The 16,106-nt window shown below is 38.0% G+C and overlaps 1 protein-coding gene across 2 annotated transcripts in view; it reads left to right on the top strand.

Annotated features, from left to right (window-relative positions):
• Positions 1–16,106, top strand: part of HHIP (hedgehog interacting protein) — a 92,630-nt gene that overhangs the window by 41,554 nt on the left and 34,970 nt on the right. For both annotated transcript variants that reach the window (XM_072121987.1, XM_072121993.1), the window contains exons 5-11: positions 6,218–6,369; positions 7,958–8,131; positions 8,233–8,376; positions 9,298–9,419; positions 10,421–10,544; positions 12,592–12,722; positions 13,550–13,631. In XM_072121987.1, the coding sequence (XP_071978088.1) occupies positions 6,218–6,369; positions 7,958–8,131; positions 8,233–8,376; positions 9,298–9,419; positions 10,421–10,544; positions 12,592–12,722; positions 13,550–13,631 (929 nt within the window). The remainder of the gene's footprint in view (positions 1–6,217; positions 6,370–7,957; positions 8,132–8,232; positions 8,377–9,297; positions 9,420–10,420; positions 10,545–12,591; positions 12,723–13,549; positions 13,632–16,106) is intronic.

Here is a 16,106-nt window from a genome sequence, read left to right as displayed (position 1 = left end):
AGATGACATAAGTGGAGAAATAATTTCAGGGCTTGTAGGCCAGAAAACTGGCATTCAAACCCTGCTGAATGTCCCCCATTGTGTTTTAATCAACTTCACTTTTAGTCTTGTTGAAACCATTCTGGTGGGATATTTCTCAATATCTGCTCGCATCAGAGAGCTCTTCACATTCATACACTCATTTGTATCTCTCTAGCAAATGACACATCTCAATTGTTGTCATCAATGTTTTAAGAAGAGAGTATCCCATATTACAGAAGTATGCAGTCCATTTTTTTAACCTGACCTTGGAGTCAAAACAATCTGTTGCAAAACTCCGCAGGGGCAGAAACGTGATAGAAAACTCATATTTCTTAAAATTTATGACTGTTCCTTGGTGGTCTACAAGCCATTCAGGAAAGGGAGTACTTAGTCTTCTAAATTGTTTAATGTTTGTTCTTAAGGAAGGTCAGTGTAAGTTCTTATTTAGATTTATGGTTGCAAATATAGAATGTCAGTAGCAAATCCAAAGACTAGCAAGTTACAAGTCGGGGTTACTGGATTTATGTTTCATTATAATGATGTGAGGATAATTCTTTTAGCTGCATGACCATTTCATTAGTCACAGTTTGTAGAAACAAATCTTTATACAAATAAAGGTTTGAATTAAAACAAAAACAAATGAAGTCACGTTTATCCAGATCTTCCGTACAGCAGGAGTGGTGAAATTGTTCATCCAGTTAAAATAGAAGGGAATTCCAGAGTATCCATTGCTACAGTGGGGGTATCTCAGTAATTTGTCAGGAACTGGGAGAGGACACGGATAAGTAGAACGACCTGGGTCTCATTAATATTGTTTTATCATTTTGTTTCTTTTAATGTCTTTATATCTTGCTTTATTTTATCCTCTTGTCATACTGAACAAATTATACATTTAATATTAGGCCTCAGAGCCTCATATATGGAGTCTATAGAGATAATAGTGGCTTTTGTGATGCACGTTGCCGAGTCACCCCAGAGACCCCTTCATAAGTTTATGCTTGGGTTATTACTGCAGCCAGGTCACTAGCCGCAGAGACAGCATTGGCCTCCATAGTCACATGACATTTATGCATGTTGGTCTTGTGCAATGTTTGATTGGAGGACCCAGAATATTCTTTTATTAGTATTAATACTGTATTGCTTTTTTTTAAGAAGTTGGGCAATGCCATTAATAAATGATTAATTTTCTTTCTATTTTCATAGCTTTGGATCCTGCAATCCTTTTTTATTAGCAGTTATGAATTATTTATCATTTCTACATTATAGATAATCATTTCAGCATTGATATATGACTGCCAAATTCTGTATATCTTACCAAGAGTGGATGCTACAGGCAGACTTATCAATTTTAATGGTTATGCTGCGTGTGTTTTTAACTGGTTTTAAGATCAGTCTTTTTACGACTCTGAAAAGTCCCTGAATCTCTATACTACAGATCTGTAGGCAGTAGCTCCATTATACAGCATAAAAAATAAAGAACTTTTCCCATTAATGACATTCATTTGACTACTGGGATACCTCATGATCAGCAGAATGGGGGATCGCTAGTCCTTTGAAATCTACCATCAAAATCAAGCATTATAAAACAGGGACACTTAGTAATGTAATAATGCCTATGGTAAATAATGACTTCCTACCAAAATCATGCTTTATTTTAGTGGTAGACAGTGAAGACCATGGAGCTTGAAATGGAGACCAACCAGTGCGGTATGATGGCACCAGTCATAGAATCACATCACACATGATCACATTGTGACAAACTTCATATTTTGTTTAGCACTTTCACAGAAGAGCGGGAGAATAGTGTTATACAGACAGCTGTCTACCAGAACCCCCAGGACCATAGAAACTCTGATCCCGAGCACTTAATCTCTTAGGTGCAGTGATCAATGTCCAATAGGTATCTAAGGGGTTTTGGAGGGAGTGCAATTACATTTGCATTGGCACTTCTGAAAAAGCTATTATAAGGTGCAGTGACATTGTGGCTTTATTCCGCATCTTCATGCCAAGGGGTAGGAAGGGGTGAGAAGTGGGCTATGTACCTCTCGCAGGCTATAGCGTAGTTCTGCCAGAGCCACATAGTATATCCGGCACAACCTGCGAGTTGCGGGGAACATCAAGTGCTGGCTGAAAATTAACCCCATTATGTTAATTATCACTTGCTGCGACCAACATCAAAAATAAATATGATATGTGAAAAAATGTCAAATTGCTGGTTTAAGTCTACCACCAAAATAAGCGTTATAAAAAGCTATTTAAAAATGCAACTCTCATGCAATCCAAAGGGCATAAATAAAAAGTTGTTGGTCTTGGAAATCATTGATACAAAATAATTGTAGGGAAAGAGGGTTTTTATTGTGCAAAAGTATTAATTCTGAAGAAAACTATATGCATTTAGTGAAAAAATATACAAAGGATGCAGCGATGAAGAAAAATAATACTTGCCTTGGTCATTGAGGGCTAAAACATGCCAGTCATGAGGAGGTTAAAATGACATAAGATGAGACTTTAATTTGGAACCATTCTTGTTGGTGTCGATCATGCTACATTACTTTGGCATGTGTCTTATAGCGGAACACTATACTCGTAATCTCTTGAACTTATTAGAAGAATCTCATTCATTCAAGAAGATGTGTAAAAAATGTTTCCCTCCTAGTGCAAATCTCTGGATTTTTCAGATGTTTCCCTTTCCATTCATTAGCTGGAACGTGGCATTCTAATCTACACTAGGACTTGGTGCCAGATTCTTATCAAGGATCGAGTGGCGCTTATATTTGTGAGGCAGAATTTTTTTCATCACTAACAAGGGATTGAATGTCATGCATTCTGGACATGCTTTCAAGGCATGCTGAGCTAGAAAAGAAATGTTTTCACACACTGGGTCAATAGGGAGAGCGTTATACATGAGTCAGTATCCAGTGTCTATTTATTAAACCCTCCCTGCCACAAACAGCTTGGGGCAGTCAGAATTCACAAAGAGAGGAGGGATTTACTAAATAGGATTCTAAGATGAATTAGTGCAGTTCATATTCTGTTATTTTACTGTCCATTGTGTCCATCACTTTATCTCATCTGTAGATCAGGATCAAGAATTGTAAACCAAGCTCACTGACATGTAATTTTATGTCCCGATCGACTCTTCTTTTAGCTCCTTATGTACTTGTTTAAAAAATGATGCAAATGATCCTGAGGGGTGTCAGGCTTTGACATCTCTTAATTATGCACACCTCCATGCAGGCTTACTGCTTGCCATCTCCCTCTCCTCCCCAGCCAGAGAGACGATGTGGAGGGAAGAGATTAACAGGCGATGAAGACTGGAGCACCCCAGGCTCATTTGCATAATTTTAAAAGCCTTAAGAGCAAAAGGAGCTTTAAGAAGAGAAGATCCTGCCATTGGGGCACACACCAGCATTTAATTGTGCTTGGTTTACAATCCTTGATCCTGGTGGCAGATTTCCTTTAACATAATTCATGTCAATCCATGTATATGCCCATCACATGACATATAAGCTTAATGTGGCTCCATCAAGGTGTCTATATTACAGAAATAAGATCTGGTCCTCCAATGACCCTTTGTTCTTAATAGTATAAGAAAAACTAACAATAGTGAGGACTGACCCCTAAGATCCTCAACAACATATAAGATATTTCTCCAATGTTGGGTATGGGTTGCACAGATCCAAACCACTGACCACCAAGAATTGTAGACTAGAGGAAAAAAGGAAATAGGATTGAGTATCTCCATAAAATTCCTATATTAGTCAACCTCGCTTGAGAAGGAACTTTGGCTGAAGTTTTGCGTTGTGACTAACATGTAATGCTCTCCCTTGTTTTATGTTCTTTGAAACGTTGTATAATTAATTTGGTTTGTTTTTATTGAATGAATTAAATATTTAATAAAATGGAATTATCTGGAGATGCTGGATTCCTTTTCCTTTGCCCTGTAAGGCAGTCCCCGGGTTAAAACAAGATAGATTCTGTAGGCTTGTTCTTAAGTTTAATTTGTATGCAAGTCAAAACTGTATACTTTATAATTGTAACCCCAGCCAAATTTTTTTGGACTCTGTGACAATTGGATTTTAAAAATGTTGTCATAAGAACCAGGATAAACAATAAAGCTTAATTACAGACACCTGTGATAACCGTTATAGCTGTTTATTGTAGCCTAAGGCTAAAGTACAGTAAATTAGCAACCTCTAGAGGTGGGTTTGTAACTAGGGGTCATCTGTAAGTTGAGTGTTCTTGAGTAGGGGACCGTCTGTAATCCATACTTAGATCATCATAGGCTACAGTCCTCAAGAAGCTTACATCTTGTGGTCATAGCATGCCTAGAATGTGAACCTATAAAGTTCTTGTCAAACCATCTGACATTAGAGAAATGGAGAACAGGACAGGATGCATTTATTTATTGATTTATGGATGCATTTCTTTTGCAAATATAATAGATAAATAGGTACAAGATTGTGTAAGAAAAAGAAAAAACTTTAAAAAATTACAGTTACAGTTACTTACAGTCTTTCTTGGAATTCTTGAAAACATCAAAATCTAGGCAGACAATAATGCAAATGATATGAAGAAATCACAGATAATATAAGATCAGGAATCGACCTGGTGGTGCCTGGATTTAGATTTTTCCGTGGATAAAGACTTTTTATATATGTTGGCATCCAAATTGAGTGCCGTGATTACGATGGATCTTGGCGTTGATGGGCCCTTTGCTGGCACCAAACACAATACACAGAGTACAGGACACATCCTTCCTACACTTTATTAAAATACCTACTGCCTGCTGTTGTTTTATATGAATAAATTGACACCTTGTCAGGAGGGTGTTTCCCTAAACGGTCTGATACAGTGAGCAATGATTGAGCAGTATTTGGCCTGCTTCACACGGGTATATTCCATGAAATATAGACCATTTGTCGGACATATTTCCCAGACTCAACATTGCCCAGCCACCTGGATTCAATGCATCATAGTTATCTATGAGGTTGTGAGTCACTGCCTCCCTGCAGGAATCCCATGCTGAAAACGTTATTACTGTAATAGACATTAGTCCTGGTGGGAGGTAGTTGGTCACAGCAGTAGAGATGACTGTGATGCTGTGAGTCGAGGTTCTGGCATGGTTTTCAGTCCAGGAAATACTGCTGACTTACAGTCATGTACTTCATGGACTGAATAAGTCTGTGTGATGCAGGACCAAGTTTGTGTAAGGACACGCCTCATTGACAAGGGGAATGGTAACAGCTAGTTGTCATTTTATTCAAAGTTTTTAAGACTGTGGAAAAGCACATTGCAGAAATATGTTCAAGAATAGTTATATTGTGGGGGAAAATGTATTCGCTAAGGAGAGCATAGAGATCATTCAATCTACAAACAGTTCTTATCTGTGCAGCATGTGGTTTTAGAATACTGTAATATTCTATAATATTCTTTTTATCTGTTGTAACAGATAGTTAGACATTACGAAATATCAATTCACAATTGGAAAATCTGAAACTAAATAATACCTATGGGTTTTTCTGTTTGCAACTATGGAAGAAAAGTGTCTTTACTCACACTGACCACATTGCCAGCCATGAATTCAACACAGGAATCAGAGATAGCGGGTTATACCTACAGGGAGCTATGATGTGAGGACCACCAAAGTTGTGACAAGTGATGTAGCTGCCTCCAGGGTAAAACAAAGGTTTACATATTACACTAGCAATTTCAATGTTTTCAAAACATATTGCCAAGACAGTGGGACTTGGCAGCCGCAGCTGGTTTTTTATTTCTTCTTCTTTTTACTTATATCGTCCATAGTTGGATTAAGCATGATTAACCTTTTTTTCTTCGTTTTCCTACAAGAAACTACAAGCAACCTAGTAACCCAGCTAAGAATTCTTTACAGCACTTAAACTTGTCTTCATGGCTACCAAAAGATTACACACACAAATCACTTCACAAAAGTAGTGTAAGAGCCCAAGAGCATAGATAACCATGCAGGACAATTGTCTGTTCCAAACTCTTAAATAGTCTCCCAAAGTGAAATGTTTTATAATCGTTTTTTGTGCGGTAGTCAGAGAAGAAAGAAAGAAGTTTGGGCACAGATTATCCGTTCGAAAGAAAGGATTTTTTTTTCTTGGTTCCAACTGAAACACAATAAAGCACATAATTAACTTCACAATTCTTTGTGTTTCTCGTTTGACTGCAGGGAGGAGATGAAAGAGGACTGCTAGGCCTTGCATTCCATCCCAATTATAAGAAAAATGGAAAGCTGTATGTGTCATACACCACCAACCAAGAGCGTTGGGCCAGCGGACCTCACGACCACATTCTTCGAGTTGTAGAGTACACAGTATCTAGGTACTGCATCGAAAAAGCAGTGTGTGGCTGTTCATTGTCATAATTATACTTATAACATCTGGTTTATTCATTATAGTAGGAACTTTTTTATTATTTTTATTATTATATGGGTACCATTATTATTATTGTATGGGTATTATGGGTATATAGTATTATGCACTGATTGTAAATATATTTTTTTCACTGTTTTATCTCATACAGTTAATAGAGAGAGAGATATTTTTACTAAGTTGTCTCCTGGCTTATCCAAAGAGAAATTTGAAACACCAGCATTAAAAGAATATTTTGCTTTACACTTGGCAAGAGATAACTTGAGAGGTTAAGAAAGGTTACTTTGAGGATCACAGATTTATTGAATGATAGTTTACACACTGTGAAAGAGACTTTTTAAGGGAAATGAAAATACTTAAAGGGGTATTCCCATTTTAGCAAATAAATGTTATTATGTGTGTGATGAAATTTTCCAATATATTTGTGTGTCAATTCATTACGGTTTTATAAATATTTGCTTGCTATCACCCTATAGGAAGTTTCTAGGTTTACTTCCAGTGTACAGTAATCTGACCAAGGTGACACAGGTGCATGGTAAGATTTCTCTCCACTGGAAGTAAACTTAGAAACCTAGGATGACAGCAAGCAGAGATCTAGAAAACCGAGAATAATTGATTCTGAAAGTATATTGGAATATTGTATAGTTTTTTTATCATACAAACAATAACATTAATTCGCCAAAATGGGCATACCCTTTTTAACAAGTTAAAGGGGGTTTCGCATGTACACTATGTATACACTACAGTAGAAGCAGATCTTACCTCTGGGACCTTCACCTCCCCTGGGAACAGAGATCCATTAGTCTCCTTCCCTCAGCCAGCCAATCAGAGTGTGATGGCACACTTCCTCTATCTCTAAGTGCACAAAACATGTAGTCTTAACTATTGCTGCTGCTCCCACCGAGTTGAATCAAGAGTAGCTGCGCATGTGAGCAGCTCTCTGTTTTTCCCAGCTGCGGGCAGGAGATCAGTGGACCTCTGTTATTGAGATCGCCACAGGTGACGGTGGTAGGGCCTTTTAAACAACGAGGGCCAGGCATAGCAAAATCTTCCTAAACCTATAGTGCTCTGATGAGGAATGAGACACAGGACATGCCCCCTCTGACACCAACTGTTTGGGGCAAATCACACTATTACAGTCAGTTTTAGGCCTCATGCACACGCAATGCACACATTTTATTAACCGCAAGCAGGGGAATGTGATCCCCTGCCTGTGGCCCACCCAACATCAGTGGGGTAAGTGGCCATTACCCGTGCTGTGAAAGTGCCCAAGAATAAGTAATGGGGCCATGAGTTACCTGCCATTTGTGCAGCCAGCTGACAGGCCATTCACGCGGTTGCGTGCATGAGGCCTTAGTCTTAGTGGGCATCTCCGGGCATTTTCACCAAGAAGTCAAACGCATTAGTGACCCAGCCAGTGTCTGAACCAAAGCAGTACCTTTCCTATGATGTTCCAAGTCTGTTTTCATTCTCTAAAAAACTCTTAAATACACTTAAGTTTGTTTAAATATATCATTTATATTAACCATTTGAAACAGGAAGAACCCCAGTCAAGTGGATGTGAGAACCGAAAGAATGTTTCTGGAAGTAGCAGAGCTGCATAGAAAGCACCTGGGAGGACAGCTCATGTTTGGTCCAGATGGCTTCCTGTATATTTTCCTAGGAGATGGAATGATAACCATTGATGATATGGAAGAAATGGATGGATTGAGGTAAAATTACTCATTGCCCTATTTCAATTGAAATTAAATTGTATGACCCGGTGAGAAATCATCTTGGAAAATTACATTATCTTGTTGATTTTTTTTTTTAGCGACTTCACAGGGTCAGTTCTAAGATTAGATGTTGACATTGATGGATGCACTGCTCACTACTCCATACCAAGAAGCAATCCTCATTTTAACAGCACAAACCAGCCCCCTGAAATTTTTGCACATGGACTTCATAACCCAGGCAGGTAAGCCACTCACTACTGAACCAACATAACATAACATATGAGTTTGAATGGGCAGAGGCATAAAGGGGTATTCTCGTGAGTAATATTGATGACATATCACCCAGCAGGATACATGATAGATGTGGCTATCAACACTGTCTCACCCAGTCTGGAGAACTGGGGTCTGATGACCCCCTAACCATACCAGCACTGAATCTAGAGCTTTCCACACACAAACGGCCACCCTTCATTCAAGTCTATAGATAAGACGAATTTTGCCAAACATGTGATAAAGAGAGCGGATATTTAATGATCAAGACATCAAGGGGGGATTTTAACTCTATAATAAGTAGCCTTGGAGCTAGGTACTTTTTTATCAAAGTATATTGGAATTATTATATATTTAAACAAAAAAACTGGTAAACTCTTCTGCTTTTAGCTTTTTATGTAGTGGCGTGTTTATTGTGTTTCACAAAAAATGTCAGTTTGCAGTCCTTGTGATTGTTTTCGCATCCCGTTTTTTTCAAGTCCGTATGTCATCTTTATTCACATCCAAAAAAAAAATTGATGGTTGGCAAAACCAGATGAGAAAAAAATGGGTCGCATAGGGATGACCTAGTTTTTGGGGGGGAACCGTTGACTTCTATGGAAGTCCATGGTCCACATGGAAGTCCTTGATCCATAGTCGGCAAATCTGTGGAAAAAAAAAAAACATTTTAATAGCCACGTAGAAAATAATGGGTCAGTGTGCAATCAGGAAAAGTTACAGATAGCATACAGACGTGAAAATCACTAGTCTGAAAGAGCCCTAAATTATATGTTAGCCAACTAAGATCATGAGCAGATTCTGCATTATGACACTCCGGCAGTGTGATCAGACTTCAAAGTTTAAAAACAAAATATGAAATATTTAACTCTTGATCTTTGTTGTCTTCATTATAGATGCGCTGTTGATCGTCATTCTAAGGACAGCAGTATGAATCTAACAATTCTGTGCTCAGATTCCAGTACTAAGAACAGGTCAAATTCACGAATATTACAGATCATTAAAGGAAAGGATTATGGTAGGCTACATTGTGATTTCTCATGTATTCAAACCATTACAATTATTTTGTGAAATATATTTTAATAAAACAGTCCAACATGCAGCATAGCTCAGATATGAAGGCCAAAAAGGTTTAAAGGAGTTTTTTCCAGTGATGAGACCCCCACAGATCACAAGAACGAACGATGGGATCCCACATATCTTCCTCGGAACCCTCTTTGCTCACTGAGATAAGCAGAGCAGCCGGCCATACTCATAATCTTCGTTGGCTCCATAGAGAGGAACAGGGCAGCCGGTACCTTCAGAGAAGTGTAACACCATTAAAGGGGTTTTCCACGTAACAAATTAGACCCTATCCACAGGATCGGGCCTAACTTGCTGGGTAGTGGGGTCTCTGTGAGGAGATCCCCACAGATCACCAGAACCGGGGGTCCAATGTACCCCCGTTAGACCCCTTGTCACTGCACAAATATTTGCCAATCTCTGTCAGTACCATAGAGATGAATGAATGGGGCAGCCCAAGCATGAGCAACCAGCTGCTCAGATCATCTTGGGGAGCGACAAGGAGGTATATCAGACCCTCCATTCTTGTGATCTACGGGAGTCTCATCACTGTGGATAGGGCCTAACTTATTTTGTGGGAAACCCCTGTAGGATAATTAGAAAAACATAGAGTATAGTAGAAAAGTGCACTTTTCTCCATGTGTCTATATACCATTCACTCTCACATGACAAGATAATGTACACAAGATATTAAAATTGTACCACATAGTGAATAGGTATCTATAATAGGATAGCCCCTTTAATATTCAGTGGTATTCTTGGTTGTGGTTTTTTCAGAGAAGATAACCCATATAAAATTAATACATGGCCTACAAAAGGAAATCTGGTCTGGATAACAGGAAAGTCTTATCAAAGAGGTGGATTCCATTGTTATATGTACATAGTTCATCATGATTCATGATCATCACCTTTGTACTGTTTTGGCCTAATGCTACAACAGGTCATCTTCTTTTTCAGAAAATGATCCTCCACTCTTAGAATTCAAGCCACTAAGCAATGGACAAATAGTTGGGGGTTTTATATACAGAGGCTGCCAGTCAGAACGGCTGTATGGAAACTATGTATTTGGAGACCGCTATGGGTATGTTATAAATTTTTTATTCTAGGAAAGACAGTAATTGTGTAATGGTGTTTTTGATTTTTTTTTATCATCACCACATTAAGGAGCAGCTAATGGGGTAAAATCTCTGCAAACCAATATCACCTTGAAATTTTCAGCAGTGGTTGTATCTAAAATGGTATTTGCCACCATTCCGCAAGCATCAGAAACAAGCCGCAATTTTGTTGTGGCTGAGGTATGGAACTTTAAGGGGTTTTCCGCTTTTATCAAATAATTTATATTGTTTGTGTAATGAAAAGTTCTACAATTTTCTAATATACTTTCTGTATCAATTCATTCTGTAACAGATTCTTCATTGTGGGTAAAAATTGGTCCCAGGGCATGTGAAGGTACACAGGTCATTAGTATCACAGAGAGTAATCAGGGCTGTGTGATATAACAAGCCATGCACCTGTGTGACATCACATGACCATGGACCTGGTTTTATCCATAGGAAGTTGATATTGAAGGTTCATGTTGAATGACAGCAAGCAGAGATCTAGAAAACCTTGAGGAGTTGATACATAAAGTGTATTGGAAAATTGTATAACTTTTCATTTTACAAACAATATCAATTACTTACTGAAAGTGGACTACCCCTTTGCTTTCTGCTCCATTATACACAGCTAAGAGATAAGTCACTTATTTTCTGCATATCAAACCGTTTCCACTGCTGATATTTTCTGCAATGTGTCTATGGGGCGGTCTTAAATCTCATACTCTACAATGCTTCTGTATTACGCTGTAGATTTGTCACATAGACGTCCTAGAAGAAATTTTTGCAAGTAATATTTTGGCAAAATATTGCAAGTAATATTTTGAGTGTACATGGGATTTTCTAAATTTTTATAGTTTTGAATGGCACATATATGTATCAGATTGTCAGCAAAAAAAAACCCTTATGTAATCCAGACCATGTGTATTTACTCTACAAGAGAAGGGGTAAATCTGTAACAGTGATTGTGCAGATTTCTCAAAAATTCACAGAATTTTTCCCAAAATGTTATTCAAATTAATTCTTTATGAATCAAACATTAAAAGTTGTAAAATATTCACAAAGCCCCCAGTTGCCAACTGCGCATTAGTTATATGACAAGCAGGTCTCATACAGTACAGTCTTCTAAATACACCACTGTATATAGAATCTTTGATCTTGCTAATTATATTTTGCTAACAGGTTATGTGACCCCAAACCTATGTAACCCAGAACTCAGTAGCAGCAGTAGGCATCAGTGTATGAACACATGGACGCAAGCAGCTTCAGCAGGACTGAACAGGGTCTCTCAACCGCTTAATAGCAATGCTGAATATGTTATATGATGCCCCCCATCAGTGCACAATAAACCCAATTTATTATTTGTGGTCTGTCAGGTTTGTGTCATGGGAGTCATCACTTTACCTAGGAGAACCTACAGCATAGATGTAAACTCAATCTAACATGGCCCATCTTATATGACCACCTGTCCCGTTTATCACAGCCAAGGACTTGTTAGTCTTGTTTGGGTTATGATGTAAACATTTACTTTACATTGTGTAGCTGACTGCTTAGTGAATCGTTTTATTAATGATTATTCTTGGTCTAACAATAATGTTGTCTTGGTTTTATATGTTCTAAAAGTTATGTCTTCCCAGTAGGTCACCTTATTATTACAAAAGCATTGTACATAAGTCCTAACTTCTGCATTACTAATATATACGCATTGTGCCACAAGTTTTGGCTATTACGTATCTGTTGCTTAGAACAGTAACATAGCATTATTTTATTATTTAAAGTGCAGCCACATTTGGTCACTTTGAATTAACCTTTCCACAACTGACTGTGACAAAAAAAAACATGCTTACAAAATATCATCTATCTTCCCATTTTGGGAACCAAGCTCAAAAGTGAGAACTATTATGGCGGCAAATGAAGATTAGTGAATAAATTAGTATTTTAACACATTGTTAAAATTGGGCAATTTTTTTCACAATAATTTGAAATCATAAAATAGTTTGAAATCACAAACTAGCAATGATTTTGTCATTTCAGGAACTTTGTGACACTCCACCAGAACTCCATAACGAAACAGTGGCAGGAGAAACCATTCTGTCTTGGCAGTGGAGCTTCCTGCAGAGGGCCCTTCACAGGACATATTCTGGGTTTCGGAGAAGATGAACTAGGTACAAAAAAAAATAGAAAATGTTGCATCTAGCTTTGGGATACATTAATTTGACCAGCCCAGTAGCAACATGGCTTCCATAAAAAGGGGAGAGGGTTAGAGGAAAAGAGCATGGCTTGAACTACACCATAGCTCGCCAAAGTTGTTGGTGTAAGATTTTGGTGAAAAAAGTAGGTAGTAGAAACAAAGTTTATGCTGTCATTAATTGTGTTATTGTGCACATTTTGTAAAATTGCTAAAGATGAAATTTACAAATAAAATAGAACAGAGGGAAAATAATCAAGTTTTGCTATAATCACATACAGATATTAAAGGATCAAGGATTGTAAACTAAAGACACTTACATGTTGGTTTGTGCCCCCTCTAGCGGGATCCACTCATACTATAGCTTATTATACCCTTGTTTTTAAGATATGGAGGTTTTAAAAATTATGCCTATGAGCCTGAGGGACTCCATGCTTCATTGACATTGACGGAGCCCAGATCCCTTCAATCTAATTTGTATAATTTTTAAAAACTTTTTTTTTCGTAAAAACAAAGTCTCAAGAAGCTAAAAGAAGAGCAGAACCTGGCAGAGGGGGCACACACCAGCATGTTAATGTGCTTGGTTAACAAATCTGGTGGTAGATGTACTTTAAAGAATAAATACTCTAAATATATCGCACAAAGTTAGATTGCTAAAATGCTTTGGCAATACTTGGAAATAGTAAAAGTTTAAATATACCATGACTAAGGCTGAACTATTTTAAATATGAGGTCTGCCAAACTTCTTTGGCATGTCATGAGATCATATTTGTAAACCATGTTTTATATTGGCATTTTTAACAGGTGAAGTCTACATATTGTCAAGCAGTAAAAGTATGACTCAAACCCACAGTGGAAAACTTTACAAGATCATTGACCCAAAAAGGTAAGGTTTTTTTCCCTTAAATATTTCATTTGCAAATAAAGTTTTAAACATGGAAGGTACAAATACAGATATCTGTTAAATCAGACCCATAGTGATCAAAGGATTACGAGTTAATTTGCACCTGTTAGAGTAGACTTTACACCACCTCCATAGAATCCAACTTATAAATATATACCAATCCTCAGAGTTCCTAGCAGTCATTTCAATGTACTGTCAGATGGGAGTGTCGTAGCCCAAGACCACCCACTGGACAGTAGTGAGTCTAATTAGCATATTGAGTTCTATAAAACAATGGGGGTCAGAGAAAAGATTCCAACTGTGACAGAATCAGTGGAGAACTGAAAAGGATGCAATAAAAGCTGGAGTTGATGGAGGTGGTGAAAAGTTCCTCTTGATTTTACATGCCTGATTTCTGCATTTTACAAGGAATGTTATGCAGCTGAACAAGTGTTAGTACAAAAACACATTTCCAGTCTTTGAATTGTGTGAGACTGGCTTTATAAGTTGCAGATGCACTTCAGCAAGTTGTGCCCAAGATGTGTCTAAAACCACAGAAAGTACTTTCATGCACTTATACACTGCACAATGAACTGCTGCTTTGGCTCCTTAACCAGGTGTTTTGAACTGTATTGATTCGATCCTGACAGCACCAGCTTAGAGCAATATTTGCATTTTAAGGGTTTTCTGATTGGTGGAAGTGTAAAAGAAAATAAGGAGAAAGAAATGCACTTATTCTGTTCAGTTGCTGCGTCGTGACGGTCTTTTGGTCTTCAGCTCTGACTTGCTTTATACAATCAGTGCTCTCCTCAGACCACTACTTGCATTACAATTGACTTTCCGTGGTCTGGGAGTCCATTGATTGGCCAAAGCAGGTCAACTAGACCTCTGGTATTCCCTGCCAAGCTACCAGTCCTGAAGACTGAAGCAACACAGAAACTGGGAGCAAGAGCACGGTAGTATCTTTTTATGAAACTCCTGGAGCGCCCCTTTAATATACATATAGTATCATGCGGTGATGCCATTCCACAATAAAAATATTATATACAGTAGTTAGCATAGCCTACATAATAATTGTAAATAAAGTCTCCTAACTCTGCTTGACGTAACTGGGAAATCAGGAAAGTCATCTTTAAAATTAAGAAGGGTCCCAGCAGTCACTCGATATTGTTAAAAACTCTTACATAAATCTCTGATAAATATTAGTAAGATTTAAACGAGTTCTGTAGAAAATTGTTACTCAATACTCACTAGGAGAATCTTGCTGAGAGAAGCTATTAACATTCATAAAGTATAGGCAATCGTTCTCATTCCCTTATAAACGCTTGAGATGTTTCACATGTTATTACCATTTGTTGTGCTATGTAGAAGGTATAATCTTACAGTGTGTCATCCGCTATTTTAGGTTTGGGCGAGGTTGTCTACAATGTTCACTAAGGAGATATTTATTGCCAAATATATTTAAAATTTGAGTGAATTATTGCTAGTAGAATATTCTCCACAAACCTTGCAGTTGAAATATCTATCTACTATCAACACTACTTTGTTTCAAAGACAAAAAGGCTCATTTACAAAGGTTCCGCGGACCGGCAGAATATCCGACTATTTCCGATGTCGGCGCATTTAGAAGGGCTTTTTGTCGCACGCGAAAGAATTTTGGTGCATCGGCGCCGGATTCCACGCGACACAAATCGGGGGGCAGGCTGTTGGACGATCCAAGGGATTCGGAGAATCTGCAGGATTTAACATTCAAAATTGTGCCGCAAGCCAAGCACTTACATGCATCGGGAAGAAGATGGCGAACTCCTGCGGACCTCAGCAGGGGAAGCGACACATGCAGGAAATTGGAAGCACAATCTTAGTGAATCGCGGCAGCTCTGAATCCTCGTCGGACAATGTGCCCCAAAGTCTCCGGTTATCATTTCTCCTTAAAATGCTTTACTTGTGGTGTTCATAAAAAGTTTGGGTCCGGTTTCGGCTCAAACCCCTCTTTAACACTGGTAACGCCCGTGATCAGCATTGCCACTGATCACAGGCATTAATTCTTTAAATGCCACTGGCAAAGTTAGCAGCTTTCAGAACAATCGAGCCCTTTTTTGGGGTGGAGCGTCGTATCTCTACTATTATCTGCAATTTACATCAAGAATTGTATAGTCAAGAGAGACTTGGTGACATGGAACTTTTAAAGGTCTCCTACCATCTTTCCAGTTCCATAGTTAAGCATTAATTCAATGTATACAATTCATTCTGCAATAACTGTTAAGAAAATAAACAAATATATACACTGCTCAAAATACTTTGTTCTGTAAAAAGTTGAATTTGCAGACGACAAAATCACAAAAAAAAATTATCAATGGAAAGCAAATTTATTAATCATTGGAGGCCTGGATTTGGAGTCACCACAATATTAAAATGAAAAAACATGCTACAGGCTGATCCAACTTTGATGTATTGTCCGTAAAACAAGCCGAACAAGAA

This window comes from Engystomops pustulosus, chromosome 1 (genome assembly GCF_040894005.1).
Source record: "Engystomops pustulosus chromosome 1, aEngPut4.maternal, whole genome shotgun sequence".
NCBI lineage: Eukaryota > Metazoa > Chordata > Amphibia > Anura > Leptodactylidae > Engystomops > Engystomops pustulosus.
This window is presented reverse-complemented; position numbering and strand designations above follow the sequence as displayed.